The sequence below is a fragment of the Cyprinodon tularosa genome, unplaced genomic scaffold, assembly GCF_016077235.1.
Source record: "Cyprinodon tularosa strain WSP-4 unplaced genomic scaffold, ASM1607723v1 ctg31, whole genome shotgun sequence".
Classification (NCBI taxonomy): Eukaryota; Metazoa; Chordata; class Actinopteri; order Cyprinodontiformes; family Cyprinodontidae; genus Cyprinodon; species Cyprinodon tularosa.
In genome coordinates, this window is record NW_024039019.1 from 2,851,676 (window position 1) to 2,875,241 (window position 23,566).

Below are 23,566 nucleotides of genomic sequence, written 5' to 3' on the forward strand. Positions count from 1 at the left end.
CACACACTGTAGTTAACAATAAAAGCTGGATTAGACCTACCTGATGTAACCAAGACTGTTGCTGCAGAAAGTTAGTTTCTACCGATAAAGTTGATCCAGGCAGGTGGATTTCCTGTTTTCCTATGATGTCACAAAGGTATCATGTCTTGATACCTACAGTACCAAAACATGCCATGAGGTTTCACCATCAAATAAACCTTAAAGTTCCCAGTTTATTCAAAGGGGTTGTGTTTTTATTATTGTTATTGCATTTAGGAATTAATGTTTGTAATCCTAATTAATTGCAGGGCTGAAATGTTTTGATTTATTAGAAATAGAAGGAAACAGAGTTAAGCGTCTTCTTACACAGTGTATGTAAATATCAAATTTTAACTTTGTTCCCTTTCTATATTAATAAGGGCGACCATATAGAATGTCTTTTAATAAAGAATTCCATGTTCTGCCATCCTCATATCATCATAATAGTGCTCCAGGTAAATGTAATTTATCACCACATTCTTATCATTATTACCACTGTGATGCATTTCTGCTAAAAACCGTAATCACTATCTGCAGCCAGTTATTGCTCACAGCAGGCATGGGCAGGAGAAGGTTCATGTGGGTGGAAAAAGTGAACCGCCTTCTGCCACTACTTATAGCCATCAAAACCTCACAGCACACCTTTAATTTGATTAAAGGAAAATTCCCCTTACTATTGTTGCTGTGCCAGGTTAATCGAGAACCACACAAGGCAGCGCTGTTAGAAAAAGGACAGACTAGACTGTGGTGTTTGGTCTCCACGTTTGTGTTGCAGTCTAACACATCTATTTTCCAACGCTTAATCTGACATCTGCTTGAAGCTCCTCCCGCTGAGACGTTGGCCAGCATCCGTCAGAAAAACCGGGGCATGTCAACACATTTGGCTTCTTCCTGGAAGAAACATTCCTGAGAGCGTTAACACCCATTTTTGTTATTTCTTTTTTTTTTTTTTACAAAAAACGCACTGCGCTTCAGGACATTATATCCCCTTCTCCTGGCAGCATATTTTCTTTATATGGATTCCTGCATCATAAAAATGTGCACACCAAATGTATGGTTTTGTAAATATTACTTGGAGATATAAGCTTGAATAACTTACTTTGATAAAAGCAAGATCAAATGTATTGCTTCTGTTACATAGAGGAAGGGCTGAAGCTGAAATATGCTAAAGTACAGTATATTCAGGACTTTCTGTTTTCACTCAGAAAAATGTTTGCACTTTGACATCTCAAGGGAAAACTGGTACTGATTGCCTTCACAAAGTGCTCAAAGTACATAGCACTACTTAAACCCGTCAACCCAACCCTGCTGACCCTAATATGAGAAAGCTTTAGGGCGATGCTGGTTAGCAAGAAAAAAGAAGAAAAAAAAAAGTTAGTCATCAGTAAAAAAGAGATAATTAAGAGTAAAATGCTGCCATTTGTATTTAGTTGGTTTACAGCTTAATAATCTAGAGCAGGCATCCCCAAAGTCGGTCATCGAGAGTCCTGCAGGTTTTAGAGGTTTATCTGCTTTAGCACAGCTGATTCTGATAAATGCAGTTCAGCCAAAGCCTGTTAATCAACTATCAATGTAAATCAGCTGTGCTGGAGCAGGGAAACTTCTAAAACCTGCAGGACAGCGGCCCTCGAGGACCCACTGATGGAACATGGAGGGCTAAAATCATGATACAAACATATGCATGTGACAAATAAAAGTACCATCAATAAGATGTAATATGTATTTATCTAAATCATTAAATTATAAAATGCACAATCTGCCATTAAATGAAAAAATTTTTTTATTATTAATCACATTATGTCATTTGAAGAAATAATTATTTCAAAAATTTATATTATTACCTCATATTTATATAAACAATAAATATAAAGGGAAGTAATTAATTGAATATCTATTTTAGAGGGTCGTCAGTCTCTTGCATTGTTCCTACAGATGCACCAATCAGGATTTTGGGGATCCAATCATCAATCACTAGTATCTGCAGATCCAGATATTGTCAATTACAGAATCAAATCCATAAGTTGTTTAATACTGTTGTCTCATGCACATTGACAATGAATTGTTAAGTATAATAATTAGGAGATGAGAAAGTATCATGGATTTACCATTTTTTTAGTGAAGCAGGCAGTGGAGACATGCTTTATTTAATCAAAATAGAAGATAGAAAAAATAATGTTGACAAATGGTGAAGTGGGAAATGATTTTAAGTGGTTTGTGGCTGGCGTTTCCAACCCAGGTAAATGCCCTAGAAGGACTGTTTTGTCATCCTACCTCCAAAGCAGACACCAGCCAGCTTCTGCCTTCTCTCTGGCGCTCTGTCTGCCCTGTAGGTTTCTTTGATCCACCCCTGTCTTCCTTCCATCTCCCACAGTTAGCCTAGAGGCTAGCCTTGCATTTACCTGCTCTGTATCGCTGGCAATTTTTTCTGATGTACCACTGTCCTACAGCATAGCCTCTCCCCCACTTTCAGCTCTATCTTTGCCCAGCAGGCTTATCCAATCGCCGATGTGCTCTTCCTGTCTCCTTCTGAGAAAGAAGGACCCACATATACCAATGTGGTTCCTTAGCTCCAGAGGTGGGGACAGGCTGGCCACCTCGTCCCGGTTATGAAGTTCTCTGAGCCTGTGTTCTTGCACCGATTACCACCGATGTTCTTGCTCCTGTCTGAGCTCCGGAATGGTATCACACCTTACCTATGTTTACCGGGTGATTTGTCCCGCTGTTTTTGGCATTTTAACCAAAACCAACATTGACCAAAAGCAGGAGATGCCCTTCCAATTTTGATTTGTGAAAATTGTGCCCAGGAGATAAAAATATAAATTTGTTAACAATGAAGGGAAGACAGATCTGGAGTTAGCACTGATCACTATTGGCAGGAATAGAAATATCGCTACAATATATCTGTTTCATAAACACATATATATGTATATATGTGTGTATATGTGTTGTGTGTGTGTGTGCATGTGTGCACAATCTTCTAGCATGAGTTGTTCCTGTGTTGTTTATGATCGCCATAAAAATGCCATTTTCTACTATAAAACCAAGTTACATTATAAAAAAAAAAATCCTGATTCAGCGCTGCCACATTTGCTATGCAGTTGTGTACTTTCTGTCTTCAGTGTCAGCATTTTGTGTTTTGCTCAGGCAAAGCGAAGGCGACAGTGGAAGTGAGAAAGAAGGGAGTGGGGAGAGGCTTATTTGCGGAAAGGAAATAATCATTCATATAGTCACTGAAAGTGACAGTCACCTCTGTTCACACCCAGAAAATATGGTTCTGACTCCCCTTTGAAAGGGCCATCATGCATTAGGAAATATCCTTTATGGATTTTTCTGGAACTTTTAGAAGCAAAATTATGATTGTATTATTAACAAGTCACTTTAAAAGAACTGAGCGCATTTGTTTGGTAGTGGTACTTCAACTTTTTAAGGCACAAATCCGGGCTTCCTCATCATTTTTATTAAATAAATCAAAATATACACTATGGTAATTATGCATTTGGCTTTGACACATCCAAAAACCTTAAGCTTGCTTATATTCATTTGTTTTTCTGGTAACATTCATACAGAACCCAGTTTCAGTTTGAAGTGCTCACTGGCTGCTGGTGAATGGATTTGTACTTGTAAACAGCAAGTTTATGCAAGCTGAAATGGACTGAGCGTTGTTGTACATTTCGAGATATAATCATGCATAACTGCTTACATATCTGCAACACATACTGTAATTATGGAGATGAGGAACGGTTGCTCTTCCTGTTCCCTAACATGGGTTCCTAACATAGAAATTAGTACGGATGGGTGCATTCTCTCTGGGTAATTTGGTAAGCTTGTGAGGGTAATGCATTTCTCATACTGCCTTTTGTTCCTGCTGCCTTTAGCATACTTTATAGAAAATAGTTTTTGGGTTATGGTTAGACGGTAATATAATGCTTGTCTTTTTAATACCCTTACTGGTTCATAAGAATAATGACTTTTTTATAGGATCTTGTATGAGTACTGTGTTGCAAAAGTAATTATACCTCTCTAACTTTATCAATCACTCTATTTCAGTTTGGTTTTTTTTATTTTTTATGTAAAATGCTCAAAGAGAAGATGATTTTTTTTATATAAAGCCAACATGAACAAACAGCATCAATGAAACAAAAAATTGAACACTATAAAAGCAGGATACATAAAAAATAGAAAATTATTCCCAGTTTTAAAGACCTCATGTTTTTTTTTTGTTTGAACTATCGTGTCAAATATGAAAAATTATTCCTAACCTACAAAGATGAAAGCTTATTTAAAGATGATAAGATGTAAAAGGTTTTTTGATTTTCACTGATAAGTGTTTCTTTGCTCCTCCAGGTCCTCCAGTCATTGTAGGGATGAGCATCAATATAGCCAGTATCGACTCCATCTCAGAAGTAAACATGGTGAGTTACATACTTCTTGGTCTTGGGTAATTTTTGTCTTTGTACCCAACCTAGAGGAGTCAGTTTTCACATTAACTCTCGGATTAAATATGTGGTCCACAAGGCTGACGTCCAGTATATCAATGTGACACTAGCAAGGGAGGTCCACCTCAACCCACAGAGACACCAGGAAGAGTACATGGAGCCATCAGCGCATCAGCAAATATTGATCACGCATTGTTTCTGTGAATGAGAGCATATCCTTATTGACATGCAGCCAGAGAGGCAGACTGACCAGAGAAATATGCCGTATGGCTGATTTCTAAGGAGTTAAATTACTGTATCAGGTCTTTCTCCCAACTTAGTTTTTTCTGTAGCTAAAGCCGTTTCTCAATATGTGAATATCTGCGTTCTCTTGTGTTCGTGAATCTTTATCAGCCTAAGCCCCAGCACCGCTCCAATTTACAAGAAAACAAGAACAAGAATGGACAAAATTTCACAGAGCTTAGAGTATTAAGTTAACTTTTCTGTTGCTGTTGTTCTATAAAAGTATGTCTTAAAAGCATTTTAAGTGAGAACATTATACTTGTACTGATTTAGTGTGTAATTTAAAAGAAAGTTGTGATGCTAAGAGGACCATTGCAACCAGTGGGGAATCTAGGCTAACCTCAGTCAGGGCTAACATTAACCCACCTGCAGCAGCCATCTCTCAACATAGCCATGTGTGAAGTACTGCTGGCTCTTATGGCATTTTTTTTTTCTTTTGGCAAAACTTTAATTTGATTAGTGTTTATCTCTATTATTATTATTTTCATCTAGAGACCATTAATAGTAAGATGTAAAATGCAGCTCCAGACAAGCCGAGTACGCTTCCATTCCAATTGACATTGATTTATTTTTGTGCTCCCGTTCTTCCCGTGTCATATGTTCTGGTCAAGAACCTATTTGGCGAGAACACAAGTCCATACTCTCCTGCTAATTGGAATCCACAGTCAGTCACAGAAAAGCTCGCACTTTCCTTCCTTCCTTCCTTCCTTCCTTCCTTCCTTCCTTCCTTCCTTCCTTCCTTCCTTCCTTCCTTCCTTCCTTCCTTCCTTCCTTCCTTCCTTCCTTCCTTCCTTCCTTCCTTCCTTCCTTCCTTCCTTCCTTCCTTCCTTCCTTCCTTCCTTCCTTCCTTCCTTCCTTCCTTCCTTCCTTCCAATTCAGTGCATTTATATGTGGTTCTTTTTCTGTGTTTTCAGGACTACACTATCACAATGTATTTCCAGCAGAGCTGGAGAGACAAACGTTTGGCCTACGGAGAGCTGAACCTAAACCTGACTTTAGATAATCGTGTAGCAGACCAGCTGTGGCTCCCTGATACCTACTTCCTTAATGACAAGAAGTCCTTTCTTCATGGTGTGACTGTGAAAAATCGCATGATCCGGTTACACCCTGATGGCACAGTACTATACGGACTGAGGTGAGCATGAGGGAACAGTTTGGGTCTAACTCTTAGTTTTATAAGTGTGCAAATAAATGCAAAATAAATCCAAAACAACAAAAATGTACCACCATTTGAAATATTTTAAGGTTGCTTTGTGTATTTCAATGTGCAAATAATCTAGGAATTTAAGATTAAGTATAGCAAAAATTTGCATAATCAAAATAAATCAAAATAAAATTCTTGTTTTGGCACATCATTTCAGCCGGATCCTCCAAGCAATCTGGCACCACGAAGCAGTCGTCATATGATGCACTTCTTGGAGAAGCTTGCAAAACTTTAATAATTCAGGAGGTCAAAGTGTCTGCTACAAAAAAAATCTTTCATGCATTCTAAGATACATGTCACCTTCCTCTGACCCTTCCAGCAGAGAGTAAGTGGCTCTGTTATGAGAGCAGTACTTGGATAGATAGAATGAAATAAATGTGTAAAAATGAACAACAATAGACGTAGACAAACTTTATTTAAATTTTTATTTTGTACACACGGTGTATACGAAACAAAATTTCATTCAGTATAGCTCTCAAGACATTTCCATTTCTTAAAGTGTGGCACTGATAAAATGTAAACATGGTGATCAAATTTAAACATAAGACTGTTTTCCAACATTCAGCGCTTTTTCTTTTTTTTTTTTGCAGTTTAATTCAACAACAATAATTTTATCTGAAAAAATATACAAATGCTGCAACCTATAATTTTGACCAAAGCGTTACGGTGGAAGAGAATGAGAGCAAGAAGAACACAATCAAAAAAGAAGGTTAATCTTTGTTCATTTTAGTATGGATGTTTGGTCCTAGGAAAGGATAAAAAATGACAGATTTATATTTGGCATCAGCTACCAGTCTTTAAAGTGTTATTTTTAAAGCTATAGGTCCTCTAGCATGACCTTAGCTATATCCTCCATGTTTCTGAAAAAGCGAGAGGCACATTCAAGCAAAGATTCAATGACCCTGAAAGCCTAAGAAAGGTGTAAAATCTCCAGCACCTCTCATATCAACCTGAAAAAGCAAACATTTAGGTCAACAGCAAAAGTGAACAGTGGCATTCTTCAAAGTTCCCATGGGTGTTAAAAAAGTCAGATTAGGTTTGCTGAAAATGAAAAGCAATTGGTTTTGTTATATTCTCAAAGCCATTTCCTTTTGGTTTGTTTAAGTTTAATAACCGGAAGAGATGTTTGTTCTAAGTATAAAGATTTCTATGAAGGTTCTTTAAAGTAATTCCAGAAGGATTCAAAAGGGATGTAAGATAGTAATTAAATAAATCATTTTTTTTAGTTACTCTGATCTAGATTTCTTTCTAAAAATAGATAAAATCTAATTTTACCATTATCACTTGTCCCATAGAAAAATCACCTTACTAGTGTGAAGGTTTTGTCTTTTTTAATGTCAGATAAACATGCCAGATTACATTAGATATTTATAAACACTGTTTTACTTTGAATTCACTTTGGATCATCAAATCATGTCTGTTTGTTCAGAATTATTTCTTCAAATTAAGAAGCTGACACCTTTTTTTTTTACTATTACCGTACTATTTTAACATTTTACTGTAAGACGAAAATTTGAAATGTAACCCCTTTGCTCCCCTTAAAGCATTTGTTTAAATTATTATGGGACTGAGATTGAGGTTTTGTGATAGCCTCTCCGAAATATTATCTATCTACCATTATAGACTTTTTATTGCAACGGTTATAATTCTATGGTCAGTGGCATTGCCCATTTTAACTACGCATTTGTGCCAAAGATTTTCTAATGACAATCTTTTTTTATGAAGCACACCAGAGCCTCCTGCAATAAAAAAAACATATTCAGTTCATTTTTTATAAGCCAATTTCACAAAGTCACAAAACACTGTAAATTAAAAGAACATATGAGAAATATATAAAAGAAGTGGGAAAAAAAAATGTTGACTCAAATAATCATTTGAAGCACCACAGGTGTGAACAAAAATGTGAAAATCTAATCGGATAATAAGGATTTTGTAATAAGTCAGGCATAGGAGGAGTAAAATAAAAGATCTATTGCGACCCGTAAAGAGGGCATTACAGTAGCTGTGATGAGTAAAATATGTGAATAATTTTCCCTAAATCACTTTGAGAGACAATGAGATATATTGTAGTTATGCGATGTAGAAAAAAGGAACAAGAAATGATGTCACAAGATGGTGATGAACCTCACAGCAAGGAGGGAGTTCTCAAGCTTGCTGATCTCAACTGTCAACCTCCATATGTAACAATGGTTATTATAGATCAACATCATCATCATTCCTCTTTTTATATATCCTGCTTGGGTATCTCATACAAACCACATGAAGAAGTGGGCTGGCTAAATGTGCACGTGCAGCAGTACTTATTGAAAGGAGATCTGCAGACTGAATTATAATTGCATGAATTACTTTATGAAATCTAGTTTAAATAAAAATGGGATCAAAGCAGAGAGATCACATTTTTTAAATTGGAAAATGTGTTTCTATGACATTTGACCTGATTATTTGTACAGCAAAAAAAAAATTATCTAAAGAAGTAATTTTTTCTTAAATGAAGTTGATATTTCTTGAATTTAGGAGGTATGTGAAACACTTTGCCAATGGAACAAGACAATTTACATTTATATTAATATTTAAATTAAGACTAAATGCACACATTCTATTGTCAAATTATCTTATTTAAAACACATAGTACACCGGGGAAAAAAATTATAATAATAACAATAATAAACAAAAAGGATCAAAAAGAAATGGGACAACTTTATAGACAGCTTTGAATTATTTAAAAAAACTTCTGGAGCCTTTACAGAACAACTGGATTTATGAGATTTGAATTCTGAAAAACTCTTGGTTGCATTGCACCTCATTTAGGGGTATCATGTTTATAGGGGCTAATTACAAACATACACTATGTCACACTGTTCTGATTTTACATTATTTTACCATTTAATAGTGCACTTTGGACATCAAAATAACATGAGAGGTGCATAAGAGAAAAGGGATCAAAATTAAAAAATTAAAAAACGACCACAAACTGTCCAGCTTGCATAAGGCATTTTTATTTGCAGTGTTCTTGTACTAGACCTTCATCAGGCATACATGATGAAGGTCTTTACCAGTGTCCTCTGCAGCCATTTTTATTACATTCCTGATGAAGGTCTAGTGTACAGGAGTCTTTTTTAAACATCTTAAACATTTGGAAAAACTGTGTATAATTGTTTTATCCACCTCACATTTATCCACTGCTGTGATTTAACCTATTACACTTAATCCAAATAAAACACATTAAAGTTTGATCGCAAAACATGCATAAATCAGAAGCAACCAGACTCTCGAGTTAAGTTTTTTTTGTGCTTGCCATTACCCAGGTGGCTATGAATTTACACAGTCTATAAAGTTTGATATTGCAACATGAAGAAACACAAAAAAGCTGCAGAGTAGCAACATTTAAGTGCGTTTCTGAATGATGCGAATATGCTATCTAACTATCTGTGCAGTGAGGGAACATAATGAGCTATTTGTCACATGGAGATGCTCTGATTTGTTAAGAGGTGGGCTGAAACTGAAATTGTTCTGCGCATGTAAAGCTCCCAACCTCATCCCGATGCTGGAATAGAATCCTGCCTGGAACCCTGATATTATTTTGCCTTGCTTGTATTTCTCTGGGTTCAGAGGAGCCTTTGGGAGCACTGAGCGGAGCAGCTAGGAACGTTTATTCAGATCACATGTAATTCAGATCCACTGTAATTTAGCACAATTCTCATATTCTTCAGTTTGTTCTTTTTCAATCTTGGATACGTCTAAAACACATGTTGTCACACAAGCTGCATTTAAAGAACATTAGAAAAACTAAATCATAAGGACCAAGAACACAAAGTTGATTTGCAAATTGAACATTTTCCATACCCGTTATGCATGGGGATGCCTGTTCTAAGCAGAAACACTGATCAGAGTTCATGGCACAAAAGAGCTGAATCCATTAAATGCTACAGTGGAATAGTTTTGATCCAAGTTTATTCCTATTTATGTGAGCTCTTACAAAGTCCTGACCTTAATGAATCCATATATGGGTCGCAGGACTTGAATATGGACATTCATAGATGCTCACAAACCAATCTGACTGAGCTATTTTTTTTTTAGCTATTTTGCAAAGGACAACATGAAAAAAATTGTATCCTCTCAGCAGGCAAAGCAGGTATATGCAAAAGCACAGCTATATTTGCAGTGACAAGCAGAAAAAAATGTGTACACCACACTATTCAGTTGTGTTTTGTTTTTTTTGATTAAAAAAGGTTATCCTTTTCTTTACATTTTACAGAGCTGGAAATGCTTTTGCTTGCCTATCTCACATAACATGAAGCTTGTGTCTGCAACATTAGAAAATGCATATAGGAAGTGATACTTTAACTACAGTGTTAGTGATAGGCATTCTGCCACAATCATTAAAATTAAAAGATTACCTAAATTGACCGCTTCTTTTTAATTGCATGTTATAAAATAGAGATAATTGGCTTTTTAAATAGACCAACTATAGTTATAGCAGAGGCTCAGAGTGAGTGGTAAATTTATCCCTCCCTATATAAGATCTGTTAGCTACATGTAGATGTCTGGTTGCAACTAATCAGTTCATCTTTCCATAATTATTTCCATCTGATTAGACATGAATTGTGGTGACCATGGGTATTGAAGATTAAAAAAATAAGATCAAATATAGTGCAGTTAGTTGCTTTGGTTGGACCTAAAGGTTGGTGGCGATAATTCAACCAGACAGCCTTGATAATGCAAGGTGCCTGCTTTAGCTTTCAAAACGATTTTCTTTTCTTTAACTTTGATTTATGGAAATATAGTTGTCAGGGAATAAAGTTAATATCAAAAAGTTTAAATAGAACTCATTTCTAGTGATGGTTTCTCACAGTAGGGTATGGCCAATGACTTCAAGTCCTTGGATCTGTCCTCCAGATCATTTTTTACACTGTTCTGTAATTAGCAGCATCTCATAATATATATCCAGTGGTGTTTCCAGGACCTTTTACAAGCCTCCTGCAAGCATATAATTAAAGCGCTTTGTTAAAGTGTTTGACTTTGCTTCGGGGTTGTATGGGGAATCTTTTTTTTTTCCCCAGAACAAATGGCACATCTAACAATAGATGTTTATAGTTTTTACACTGATTAATTTACATTTCACTGTACTCAGCTTTGGCTATTAAACACAGTGTGTGCTACATTTTAAGGCTGGTTGTTTGAACTGGCCCCCTCCGTGTACGGCAGAACTCAAACCGAGAAAAGTCACAAGCACATAAAACTCTTTGTGTGGTTCTTTAGTCAGTCACTGGGAGATGTGCTAGTTCTTTTGTTTATCTTTATTTTTAGACTTGAATTATCTTAAGACAGGCTCTTTGTTGTGATTTTAACTTGAGTTGCCTTGATCAACCAGTTTTATTTTAGCACCCACTCCCAGTATGAGCTGACATGACCTCTTTTTAAAACTCTTTTCTTTCTTTTTTATTTAATTTATCTATATTATCTGGCACTGAATAGTAAGGTTGACATTTTTTTTTTCAGTCATTTGTGTATTTAGATTTCTAGCTGAGAAAGAAAGCATATTCGCTCAAATTTAGTAAAACAACAGCTACAGCCAATTACTTTCAATATCCGCTCTTATTAAAAGTAACTTACTATAGGTAAGTTTATCTAATTAATTTAGATTTGCTCAATTAAGAAGAAAATAAGTAGTTTCTCAAATTATGTAGTAAAACAACAATTTAGTTATGAAATATTTCAAAATTCATGAAAAAAATAATCAATTGAAAATGAAGAAAGTTATTAAATATCTAACATAAAATAAAAAATATAGATTAAGAACCAGTTTTAGGTTCTAACTTGTTACGTCTCCTTGATTAACTTCTTGACCAAACAGCAGTTTTAGGAGTTGTTTTACTGCACCATGGCTTTTACTTTTACTTGACTAACATTTTTATAAAGTATCAATACTTTTACTTAAGTATATGCTTTGGCTAATCTACCTACAATGAATACAATTACGGAACAAACAACAGGAACATTTAAAATTAAAATACACAGACAGTTAGGGTTTTCTAAAATGACTTTTCTTTTTTGTACAAAGGCTTTGTTCATTCTACATTAGCTGAATTTTCTGCTCTAACATATACTCATAGTATGTTATAGTAAGTACTGGTTTCAGAGGTTTCGCGTTGAAAAATTTCAATTCGGAGAAGTGTTTATTCTTCCGGAGTTCATCATTTTCCTATACATTTTTCATTCCTGTTCATTATTTAATTTCACTCTAAAAACACCAGTTTTGTGTTTTGGTCTGTCTTATTAAATGATTGTTTAAAGTAAATTAGATGTTATGATTAGTAATATTGTATCAATTACTTTTGACATTTTTACTCGTGTCTCAATAATTTTTCTTTTACTTTGATAAGTAAAAATATGTTAAAAATAGTACTATGCTTACTTGAGTCCAATTTGGGGTCCTCTCTACAACTCTGCTAATAATAATAGAGGTGTAGAGAGATAATAATAGTTACAACCAATCTAATGATTGCAGACAATTAAGTTTGCATTTTACAGTCTATATTTTTATTTATTATTATTTTTTTTTACATGTGGATTAAGTCTGACCAGGCAAAATTACAGACAGACAAGACGCAAAACATTAGTTCAGCCTCTAAAAGAGATGGAGGTGCATATCGACTGACAGCCAATATAGTTAATAGCTTTGAAATTAATTGTGATCAGTTCAAGTTTAAATCAAATCCCATTTATTTGCTGCAAAATGATTTTTGAATATCTTTTTAACAGAACTCTGATTTGTAAGGAATACTATTTTTTTTTTTTTACTTCATTATTTAGGAATCAAATAAAGCCTGGCTCATTATTACATCAGCTATTAAAGTAAGTTCTTGAAGAAATACACTAAATGCATTTAATAAGCAGGTTAAATATTGCAGAAAGGTAATATCTGCTTATAACCTTTTAAGAAAATAATTATACAAAAATACAAATTGACCAAATCGTTCTTTTCTTATAGGTTCAGTGGTTATTTTATTGTTACTTAAAAAGAAAGAGAGTGATTTCTAATATCTAACTACATGACAAAGTCCCATTAAACCTTCCACCATGTGTAGTAATCAACTGTGAATTAATTTTGTTACCTTTAGCAATAGTAAGTATTAGTGTGGACATTATCCCAAGCAAAAAATTGGACAGTGACAGATGGAAGAGTGCTGATGCACCTGTAGATATAATCACAATACATAATTATTTAATTGGCCTGAACTTACAGATCTCAGTTGTTCTGAGATCTGTAAGAAAAAAAGATCATTAGGATGCAGAGAATAGTGTTAAACATCAGTTAAAGAAGTCTGACAATGTGAAACGGATGGAGTTGATAGTCCTACCTTGCCTGTGAAATGAGAAGCTGACTCATCATTAGCAGACTGATGGAGCTTGTTTGATAATGTAGTGGGCCCTGAGAGCATTGGAGGCTTTGTTGAGCTAAGCTCTGACCAGATTGTGTTTTCTTTTTATCTATTCCAGACTCTGTTCTCTTTTTTCCTGTGTTTATGAAGCCAAGTGCCTCTAATAGTACAATGATCTTCTGTGGTAGGGAAGCAACCACACAAAGACGACTACAGAAATAGACTGCGTGGGATTAAAACATTGATTAAACACTAGAAAAAAAGAAAGAAAAAAAAAACTTGGTTGAGCATGCCAACCGAGTCATGGTAAAGTTCAGTGCTGCATTTCTAATGTAAAGTCCCTGAATTTCTTGAGACCATACCCCACTTAGCTGTTCTCCCCCCATGGGTGTTAGGCCTTAATTTGTGTTAATACATCTGTTTATGAGTTGTTTTTCATGAGACTGTCTTTGGATCCACATACAAATCTCCAACATCTTGAAATATACAAAGGTAAAATGTCCTGAGCATCGGACAGCTGTGTTGCCCAGGTCGGAGACTGTGGATCAGCTCTGATGGGACTGTAATTTGCTGACCTACATCTGCTGACAAGTTCAAATCCCAAACCCTTTGCTGCGAGCTGTCCCAACTCGAGTCTGCTCAAGTGATGACTCTCTCCTGACTTGTTAACTGCCACATATAAAGTCAGTTTTATTTCCGCTGTGCTTCTGCCAGGGGATCCAAGCATTCTTTATGGTCCACTGCTTCATGCAGCTGTCTCTGATTCTTCTGCCTTTTTTCCCCACCTAGCATCAAGATGTTTGGAATTTTGCTTTTAGACTAAATGGAAACGGTGTATGAGATAATGTATTGCAAAGTCGTTAATAGTTTACTTTTTGTTTTCCCTTGGGGAAACATTTGCAGAGATTTGTTCCATATGAATCCTGGTTCAGATTTGCTCTTTTTTTTTTTTTTTTTGCAAAATCATAAACATAAATGTTATACAAGTAGACAGAGAATTTCAGTACCGTTAGAGGTAACTGTATTTGTTTTTGGTTCAGTTTGCATGTTTCCTAAGCCATAACAAGGTTTTTTTTTTGGGCTACCCTGTAAAGCCTGGAACTTAACGCTACTTTAGACATTTTTAATTAAGAAAAGTTTCTGGGTGGGAAGCGAAATGTCATCGAACTTGGAAAGGAAAGTCCAGTGTTTTTTTTTTTTTTTTTTTACTTTTTTGTTATGTCAGGTTGGCACAGATTGACACATCAAATCCTGTATGCTTCTGAAAAGTGAATAGTGGGTGTGGTGGTGTAAAGATTTTTTCTAAGCCCTTCCAAACTGATCAATTTGATCGACTGCAATCCAGACTTATCTGCTCATGAATATCATTAGACGGGACAAGAAGTGTTGCTTTTGGCAATTGATTTGCCTACTTGTTGATTTGAGCTGAGCTCTATTTAAGGAGTCCTATGATCCTGCAGATCTAACAGATCTACGACTGGCCGTATCTGCAAGAATTGAGCCAAAAACTGGCTAATCACATTTGATAGATGGCTTAACAGGAAGAGATCATAGGTTTGAAAGAAAACTACATATACAGCTGCATTTGTATTTACACAGGTTATCTTTGTCTGATGATATATAGTCAGTTGTTGATCTGTTTTATTTAAGAAGGATCTGTGAGGGAGTGAATACTTTTTGCTTCCTTCGGTATAAACGGTATTTTTACTCCAGGAAGCAGGGTATTTCCTTGGATAACAAATATTATTGAAAAAGTAAATGTTAGGGTTGGGAAATTTAATCGCAATTTAAGAAAATGCAATATTTAAATCGCAGAGGTACCCCCAGTTGTTATTGGGGTATGTTAGCATACCTTTTCCTGACCCTAGATCTGTAAAAATCCTAAAAAAGGTAAAGGGAAGAAGGGTAGGTCAATCTTTACAATCCTATTTGTAGACATAACTGAATTGGTGATGATGTATTATCACTGGATTATGATAAAATATTTGAAGTAGGAAGAATCCTCACACAGCTTTAAAGACTTGTTAAGTATCAGAAAAAAGACTTGGACCAGTTGGTCAATGCAGACCTCCAGGCAAAGGGGAAAATACAATGAGGTCCTCCATTTATTCTGTGACTTGTTTACATCAGGGGAATGGTTTGTATGCGTATTAAGGAGAAATTATAAAATGGAAGATTTATAGTAAAAAAAAAGTTAATTTCCACATTATGTGGTAGACAGGGTTGCTGCTTCACAAACAATTATTAGCAACACCTAAAGAAAGAGACCGTGGTCTTGCTAATCGTAATTAGAAATAGAATGGTGTGTCTACAGTTAATCACTGGTAAGTGCCAAACATTTCTTTTTTTACTTTAACAGAGAAAATATCAGCTGGGAAAATCTTAAATTTTGATCTAGCTGTGTAGGAATTAAGTGGCACCCTTCTCCAGTTGCGAGGTGCAGCCATATTTATAATGATTGCTGGACGTTTACACTGAAAGTGTTGTCGATTTCTTCTTCTTTGCATATTATGTGAAGACCAAGAGAAGGGTAAACAAAGCGAAATCTAAGATTGGTAGATCTAGTACCTAAATCTAATTTAAGGTCTGCTGTTTATCTTGTACCTTGAGAGCTAGGCCTATTGCTAACATTGATGAATAAGAAACTCAAGGCCGACTTTCAGCGATTTCATTAGACTTCTGATGTTTGTACTTCAGTAATTGACTGTGAACATCTGGAGCGCTGCTACCTTATTAAGATACTGTTGTTATAACTCTGAACACTAATATTTTACGAAAAAGTCTTCAAAAATATATATTAAACCAAGATAGTACAAGCCATATTTGACTTAATAAATAAACTTAAACATTCAGCATTTAGGTTTACTATTAACATTTTTAAAATGACAGATAATTGCAATTGTAATATAATAGTTGCTTAATCCACAAAATTCAACCTGCCTCCTAGTCTAGCAGGTGTAAGCAAGGTTAGGTACACCCTGGTCGCCATTGCGCAGCATTTAATATAGTCCATATTTATCCTTTAGAGCTAGTCCTACATATGTTAACCACATTGGTATTTATTTGAGTCTGCATTTGTTTTGTTTGACTCTACAATACTACATATATCTTTAAGATTTTTTTAACATAAAATACCCTGACTACTTTCTTATCTTGGCAATGCTAATAGATCAGATTTTGTGGGGGAGAAAGCTTTGACTGTAGATTTGTTAAGTTGGTTTGATGTTTAGAAGATAGATATTGGTTTTTATTTTGTTTTTTTTTACAACAATAACTTTACATTTTAAAAGATGTTTTTGATTAGGAACCTTGCCGAACAAAGATCCAAAATAATAAATACATTTGAATATGCTATCTTTATCCATTATATTTTTATGGGCTGGAGATGCAGTTGTGATACCTTTGCTGAATAATCCAATGACGATGTTGATGATTATAGATTTCCTTTAGAACCAGTCTGACCGTATGATCTGGTTGAATTGTCTTTGCAAAGTAACTCGAGATGATATGTGTTGTGAGTTAGTGCTATATAAATAACTTCAATTGAAATTAATTAAATTCATTTACATTTTTCTGATATATTTCTTCCGTTTTTTAAACTTTATGGGTTTCTTTCTTATATCCCCCATTATATATGTGGAATAACTTAATTTGGGTTATTACTCTAGCAAAGAACATTCAGCTGAACCTATGAACCTTTCTTAGCCTTCTTCAAGCTTTTCTCAAAGAGTAACAATGAATGAGTGATTTAGAAAACAAAATGGGCCCTCATCTTTTCAGAGTCTAATGCATGCCAACTCTTAAAATATATATATATGCTTTAGTCAAACTTTTAGCCTTAAATCATGTTTGCCGAGTAACCTTTGTTATTAATGTAATTAGGCTTTATCTCTTCACAATGGGCAACAATAGTAGCTCTTAGCAGGTAGACACTAAGAGGCAGCAGGAGGGTGCAGTGCAGGAGAGCAGAACCGAATGCAGTTTGAGCAGCTTTGTGCTTGTGCAGAAGAATGCATCTCATACCTGTCACACTTTTTGGTTCATGCATTAATGTCTTTTGACTTCATAGAGCCTTTTTTTCTCATCATGGTCACAGAAGGCGTACATGCCTCTGCATAAATCTGCCCGAATCAGTTTCAGAGGAACATATTTTGTTTTCCAATTACCTGCCGACAGAACTATGGGCAAGCCACCGTGAACAATTTACAGACTCTGTATTCGAGCAATATTTTACAAGGCAAACAGCTTATTATCTCTTGCATTAGTAATTCAGGGTATTGTACATGGCTGTGTACATTTGTTTACTGCACCAATGTAAAACCTTAAAACTTTATATTTGTAGCTTGCATGATTGAAAAAAAATGAGTTGCACTCTGTGAAGAGTAAAACTTTATATGGCTTGTGTAATGACCTATACACATAAAAAAGATGCATGTTGTGCACATCAAAATTCGTATTTTTTTTTGTAATACATTCTTAAAGGAATAGCAAGAGAGGGCAGGAAGTTAATGAGAGTCAGTATGATGAACACATAGCAACTGGCATCAACAGCAAAAAATGTAATTGCTTAAATTTGCTGTACGGGTAAATGTCTCAGCTAAATGCAAAGGACCCCCTATATGCGTAATTTGTTGCAAAAGCTGTTTTTTTCCGAGGCGGCTGGAAATTATTACTGACACTAATAAACTGCTATGCATACATCTTTTCTAAAGCTACCTTGCAGAAATCCGCTTCTCGACAGTGGCAATAAATAAAAGCTGTCAAGAAATAAAACTGAAGCAAAGCGATATGGGCTGTATATAAGAAAACGGTACATTACTAGACTTTTTTGAGAATGCTAAATATTCCATATAGAAGAGAACTTGGAGATACCATTACTTTAAAATAATAAAAAGTTTTCCCACCAACTCAAATCCATTGAAATGTTGTATTGTCTAATTTCTATAGGCATATTTTGAACAAACATCAAAATCGTTAGTTTTGAGTCCTGTAAGCACTGTTATTGTAGATTAATGTCGCTGAAGACTGATCTCTTGCTGATATCATCACTCTATATGTTGACCCGTAACTTCATGTCTTTCTACTCTGTCCTTAGAATAACAACTACCGCTGCCTGCATGATGGATTTAAGGAGGTACCCTCTTGATGAACAGAACTGCACTCTGGAAATTGAAAGCTGTAAGTTTTTCATATTTCACTGAACATTTTGTCTCTTCGTTCCAAATGATTTTTATTTTCATGAACCCATGGAAGCGTATGACATGATCAGTATGAAGCTCATGTTTGTGGCTGAACCACATGTAGTCATTCTACAGTTTGAGGACGCCAGTTTAACAAATGTTCAGCGCAAAATATGTCAGACTTTGTTAGACAGGATAGCATGGCTTTGAGGATTGTGCAAACTTTCATTGTGTCTGGCATTTAAATTCCTCTTTGGGCTCTTAGGACAAAATCACCAACAACCGTGTATGAGCTTTGCTAAGTTTTATCTGATCATTTTGGATCAAAGTATTTTTTCCTGTTTAGAGAAGCCATTTAACATAACTGTGATGTTTTTAACAGCTTGAGAGAGCCCCCACATGGATGGGGAGAATATTCCAATTCCATACAGAAAGAATCGAACCAAGAACCTACAAACTGCACCACTGTGCAGCCAATGTTTATTTAATGCCAGTTCATTTCTATAACTTTGACTCAAAAGACATTTCAAGACGTTTCACAAAGCCAATTCAATCGCATCATACAAACAAATTGGTTACAATTTACTTATTCGTATTCACATTTGACACATTTGGTCTGCCTTTAACAGGCCAAAATTTCTTTCCCCCCTTGGTCTGGAACTTTTGTGTGGGTATGAAAGCAGCCAGCAAATTCTGGTTCAGACCAAACAAATGGACCAAGACCCTATTTTCAGGTAGTCATTGTTCTCTTTCAAATGGACTCTGGTACTGTTTGCTACAGGTTTAGATATAAACCGCACTTGGTACAACCCAAATGCAGAAAGAATGCATCTCTTTGTACTTAGCAAGCCACTATGGTAGTAATACGAAATTATAGTTGTTATGCTGTCTGTTGCTTAGCAATGCGGCTGCTGGCAAGTGTTTGATCTCCCTTGGCTTGTAGGTTGCATTCTCAGACAAAATCTAAAGTCTCATGACACTCCCAATGGTTTGGCAGCTGTAATAACAGAATAAACTAGCTCCATACTAGGTGCCTTTGTCCAGGAAAGATGAGCTCTGCTTGAAAGTATAGTTCTGCCTCATCCCTTAAGCTCTTGAAGCATCAAATAGGTTTTATTTTAGTATTGCTTGTATAATGTTTATTTTCTGCCACATTTGCTACATCCCCCCTGTACGGCCTGTGTCTATGTGAAAACAGGACTTCTTGCTTTATTCTAGCAATTAACTTTTTCTGTATAGGCCAAGGTTACAGTATGGGCTTCACAAACTTTTCACATTAAGTTGACAGATTTCGCCAACATGACTGTGTATTTCTGAAGCTCCTCAAGAGATAACTAGAGTCTCTTGGCTTCTTAACCAAATTACTCTTAAAAAAAAAAAACATAAACCAGAATCTAAATATCACTGTTCCTAAAAAATATCCATCCATCCAGCTCATACCCTTCACCAATATAATAGAAATTCTTATATAGTGGCAACTCTACTTTGCTTTTTCCTGATTGAAACCTAAGCTAAAAACTTACCAAACTAGTTTTAAACCCAAAGCTTTAAAACCTAAGTATATACTGAGCTGTGCTTGGATGAAAGAGGAATTGGCTGCAAATGTTTTATTTTTGGGTCCTAATATAAAAGGATTGTAACTTTTTTTTTTTTTCTTAAACTTTATTTTGCCAGGAAAAAAATAAATCCATTGAGAAGGATGCCCTGGCAAAGCACAATGTAAAAGGCAAACAAGCCATTACATTTACAAAAATGAGCAGTATTTTAGGATCACTCACACCCCCAAAAAAAACAAAGCATAAAATAATAATACACTAAATGAAACACTTAATTGTTTGTATTTTTTTTTGCTAGATCGTTAACAAAAACAACAAAGTATTAAACAATTAAACCGAGAGATTAAAACATTTAAATGTTAGTGTTTCTGTAAGTGTGTCTGCACCTAAATATGTGTGAAAGATTTGTCTGAAACCTCTGATCGTTTGCTTGAAAATAGTTACAGAAATTAAAAGTTTAATCTCAACTGCAGATGACTCTAAAACCATGGGCCAAAATAAGACAGACCTATCTTTCCTGACTCTGTATGGACATCATGCAATTTGTATAAAGCTCTCATCAGCCTCCATAAGATAAAAGAGAAGAAGTTAAGCTTGTCAGATATTTGATTTATATAGGGTTAGAGGAGCAGGTGCACCCAAATAGCCTATAGTGGGTCCTCCTGGCTCATTGTGACCAGATCTGACAAAAACGAATCCCATCAAACAAACTGGATATGTTTTGTTAAATAGGTTTTAATCCATCTAACCATATTTTCACCAAAGCCAAGTTTTATTATGACGGGGATTGGATGACAGAGGTCCAGAGAGTAAAAAATTAACCTCAAACAATTTTAAACAAGCATGCTTCAATATTCCTGTGCTGGTTTAGTTTGTAACATGACCAGATTTAAAGAAGATTAATGTACATAAAAACCATTGAAAGGCACTGTAAGAAATGTATTTTTAAAAAGTTTCCCTGTCAGTATAAGTATTGCTGAACGTGAACTAGGTGTGTCTTGTAAGCCTGAAGCATTGTGAAAAGGACGAATAATTTAAAAGGCCTCATTAATCCATTAATACCTTAAATAAATGCAACTTATCTCTGCATTGTTCTGGGTTATATTATATATGTATGCAACTGTTTTAAAATCAACTGCGATTGCTATAATATGTAAATGTCCCCGCAAGTTTTAAGTATCGTCATGAAATGTCCTCCCATTTACTAACTCAACACTGAGTTTTCCAAACTGTAATCATAGATTAATATTTTCTCAGAACCACTGAGGAATAATGCCTCAAGACATTTTCAGGTTCAGGTGGATAAATCGTTAATTTTTCAAGAAGAAAAAGCTTGTTTTGTAATTAGAAACTGCATTTGTGTGATCATTTTCAATGATCACGCCATCAGTCATGCAGACTTGCTCAATACGTCAGATTTTTTCTGGTACAGGCTATTCAGCATGAGAAGTGCAGACTGCTACCTCTGGGGCGCTGGAGTAAGCAGCAATGAAATATAGACAGGCCATGAATTAAAAAGTTGCAGAATATCTGCTGTTTATCCTCATGGAGGGCTTTGCACTAGTGACTGGTGCGCATTAACCACGGTTTGATGGATTAGGCAGTCAGTTGCTTCAATTTCATGGACAATGTCACATTTTCTTACTCTATAACCTCTCAGAGAGATTTAATAGTAATGAATCCTAGTCCTGTAGTAGGTTTAATGCCACACAGGTCTGTATGTAGGGCTGCGGATGTGATATGTGGTAACACTTACCCCGATTGAGAAAAAGCTCTGCATCAAGTGCGTGCTAGCTTATTCTCATAAATCTACTGCTGTAGTCACTTTCAATTGCATTGCCAGTAGAGAATGCATGGCAGCGTTGTTGCATGTGACACATGTTAATGAATATTCATGCTGGTCGTAATACATGCAGTGATATAGCTTCATGGGAGTCTGGAGAGTGGAGCATGCAATTGTAGCCTGACAGATTTAGGTCTGAGCTTGACCTGTTCTAGAAAATTGTACGCATTGGATGGTTTGTGTTTCCCCAGCGCTCCTTTAATTCCACTTTCCCGCAACTATGAACATTTAAAATGATAAGTGCACAATGATTGCTATGAGAATTATATTGATATGACATCATGGTTTAATGCTATTAAAAGTTTGCCATAGAGGAAAGCAGGGGCTTTATTTTTATTGGTATTTTTATTATGTAACTAAAATAATATTTATAACTACCATCCATTGGTCATAAACATGCATGACTTACATCAGTCATATAGAGACTTTTTTTTTCTTACCAGCTATCTCTTCTAAATAACTCTAAATGACTCAGGGGTCACCAACCTCATTAGGACATAGGGTAGCCCAATACTGACTTATGAATTGGAGGATAGATAATAAACTTATTTCTTTTTTTTATTTTCATTTCTAATTTGCTTTAAGTTATTGCCATTTATAAATCCCTATAAATACTTAACTGTTTTAAATAATTAATATGAGAAAATACTCTATGAATGATAAACAATAAAAGAAGCAGCATAAATAAAATTTTAAACTTAGTCTAATGGGGAGTTGCTCTTTTTCAGAAGATGCTGAGGGCCCCGTATGGTCCTTCAGGGCCCCTTGGTGCCCACGGGCACCACTCTGGTGACCCCTGCTCTAAGACATTGTCAAGCAACACAAACAGTTGGCTTTCCTCGCCAAATCCTGGCTTTGCTCTGAGATCTACTCTAGGTGGCTTCCAGCCAAAGCAATGCCTTAGAAAAGGCCCCCTTCCAGATGGAACAAACCTCCTCTATTGGTGTCTTTGGAAAAATATTTGGAACTGTGACTCTACTCTGAGTTCATCTCAAACCAAACAATGCTCAATTTTCTGTTTTAATGGGCAACCTTGACAAATAGCCGAAAGTTCCTGCAGCCTTGTTCTTTTGTTTGTTATTCATCGTTTATGACCAAAAGCTAAGTGTTGGACTGTAGCTCTACTGGCTCCACCAGCAGCGTGTGTATTTTAAAGTTCCTATTTTACTTTAAATCTTTGAATTACCTTACGCTGCCTTACCTCCCTGCGCTTCCATCCCAACTTACCCCATCGGCACCACAGGTCAGCTGCTCAGCAGCTCTTGCCAATACAGAGATGAGGGAAAGGAGGCACCTTATTTCTGAAAGAACCCTTCACATTAGAGGCTCATTCATTGTGTACTTTAAAAAAAAAACCTTTATTCCATAGCTTTCAACATTGTTGAGACTTAGTTTGAACTTGTTTGTCTTAAATTATTTTCTCTTTGCTATGCCTTATTTATATACTGAACATACTGTATATCAATGAAGGTTTTATAGTTTGGATTCATGTCCAATGCTTTGTTTTAGCTGTAAATATGTATACTTGTTCCCTTCCTTTTGAGGCAGCAGGACATTATTAAGGTCATCATCTTGCACTCAGCTACAAACTGCTCCAAGCCTTTCTTAGGGTCCTCTTTGGATAAGGTCAGAAGGAAGAAATCATTTGCATACTGCATAATTTCG

General features: G+C 35.6%; 1 protein-coding gene across 1 annotated transcript in view; it reads left to right on the forward strand.

Moving 5' to 3' along the window:
- The window catches only part of gabrb4 (gamma-aminobutyric acid type A receptor subunit beta4), an 80,601-nt gene that overhangs the window by 46,613 nt on the left and 10,422 nt on the right, over positions 1-23,566 (forward strand). Inside the window, exons 3-5 of the mRNA XM_038292235.1 lie at positions 4,363-4,430; positions 5,651-5,871; positions 18,418-18,500. Of these exons, the coding sequence (XP_038148163.1) occupies positions 4,363-4,430; positions 5,651-5,871; positions 18,418-18,500 (372 nt within the window). The remainder of the gene's footprint in view (positions 1-4,362; positions 4,431-5,650; positions 5,872-18,417; positions 18,501-23,566) is intronic.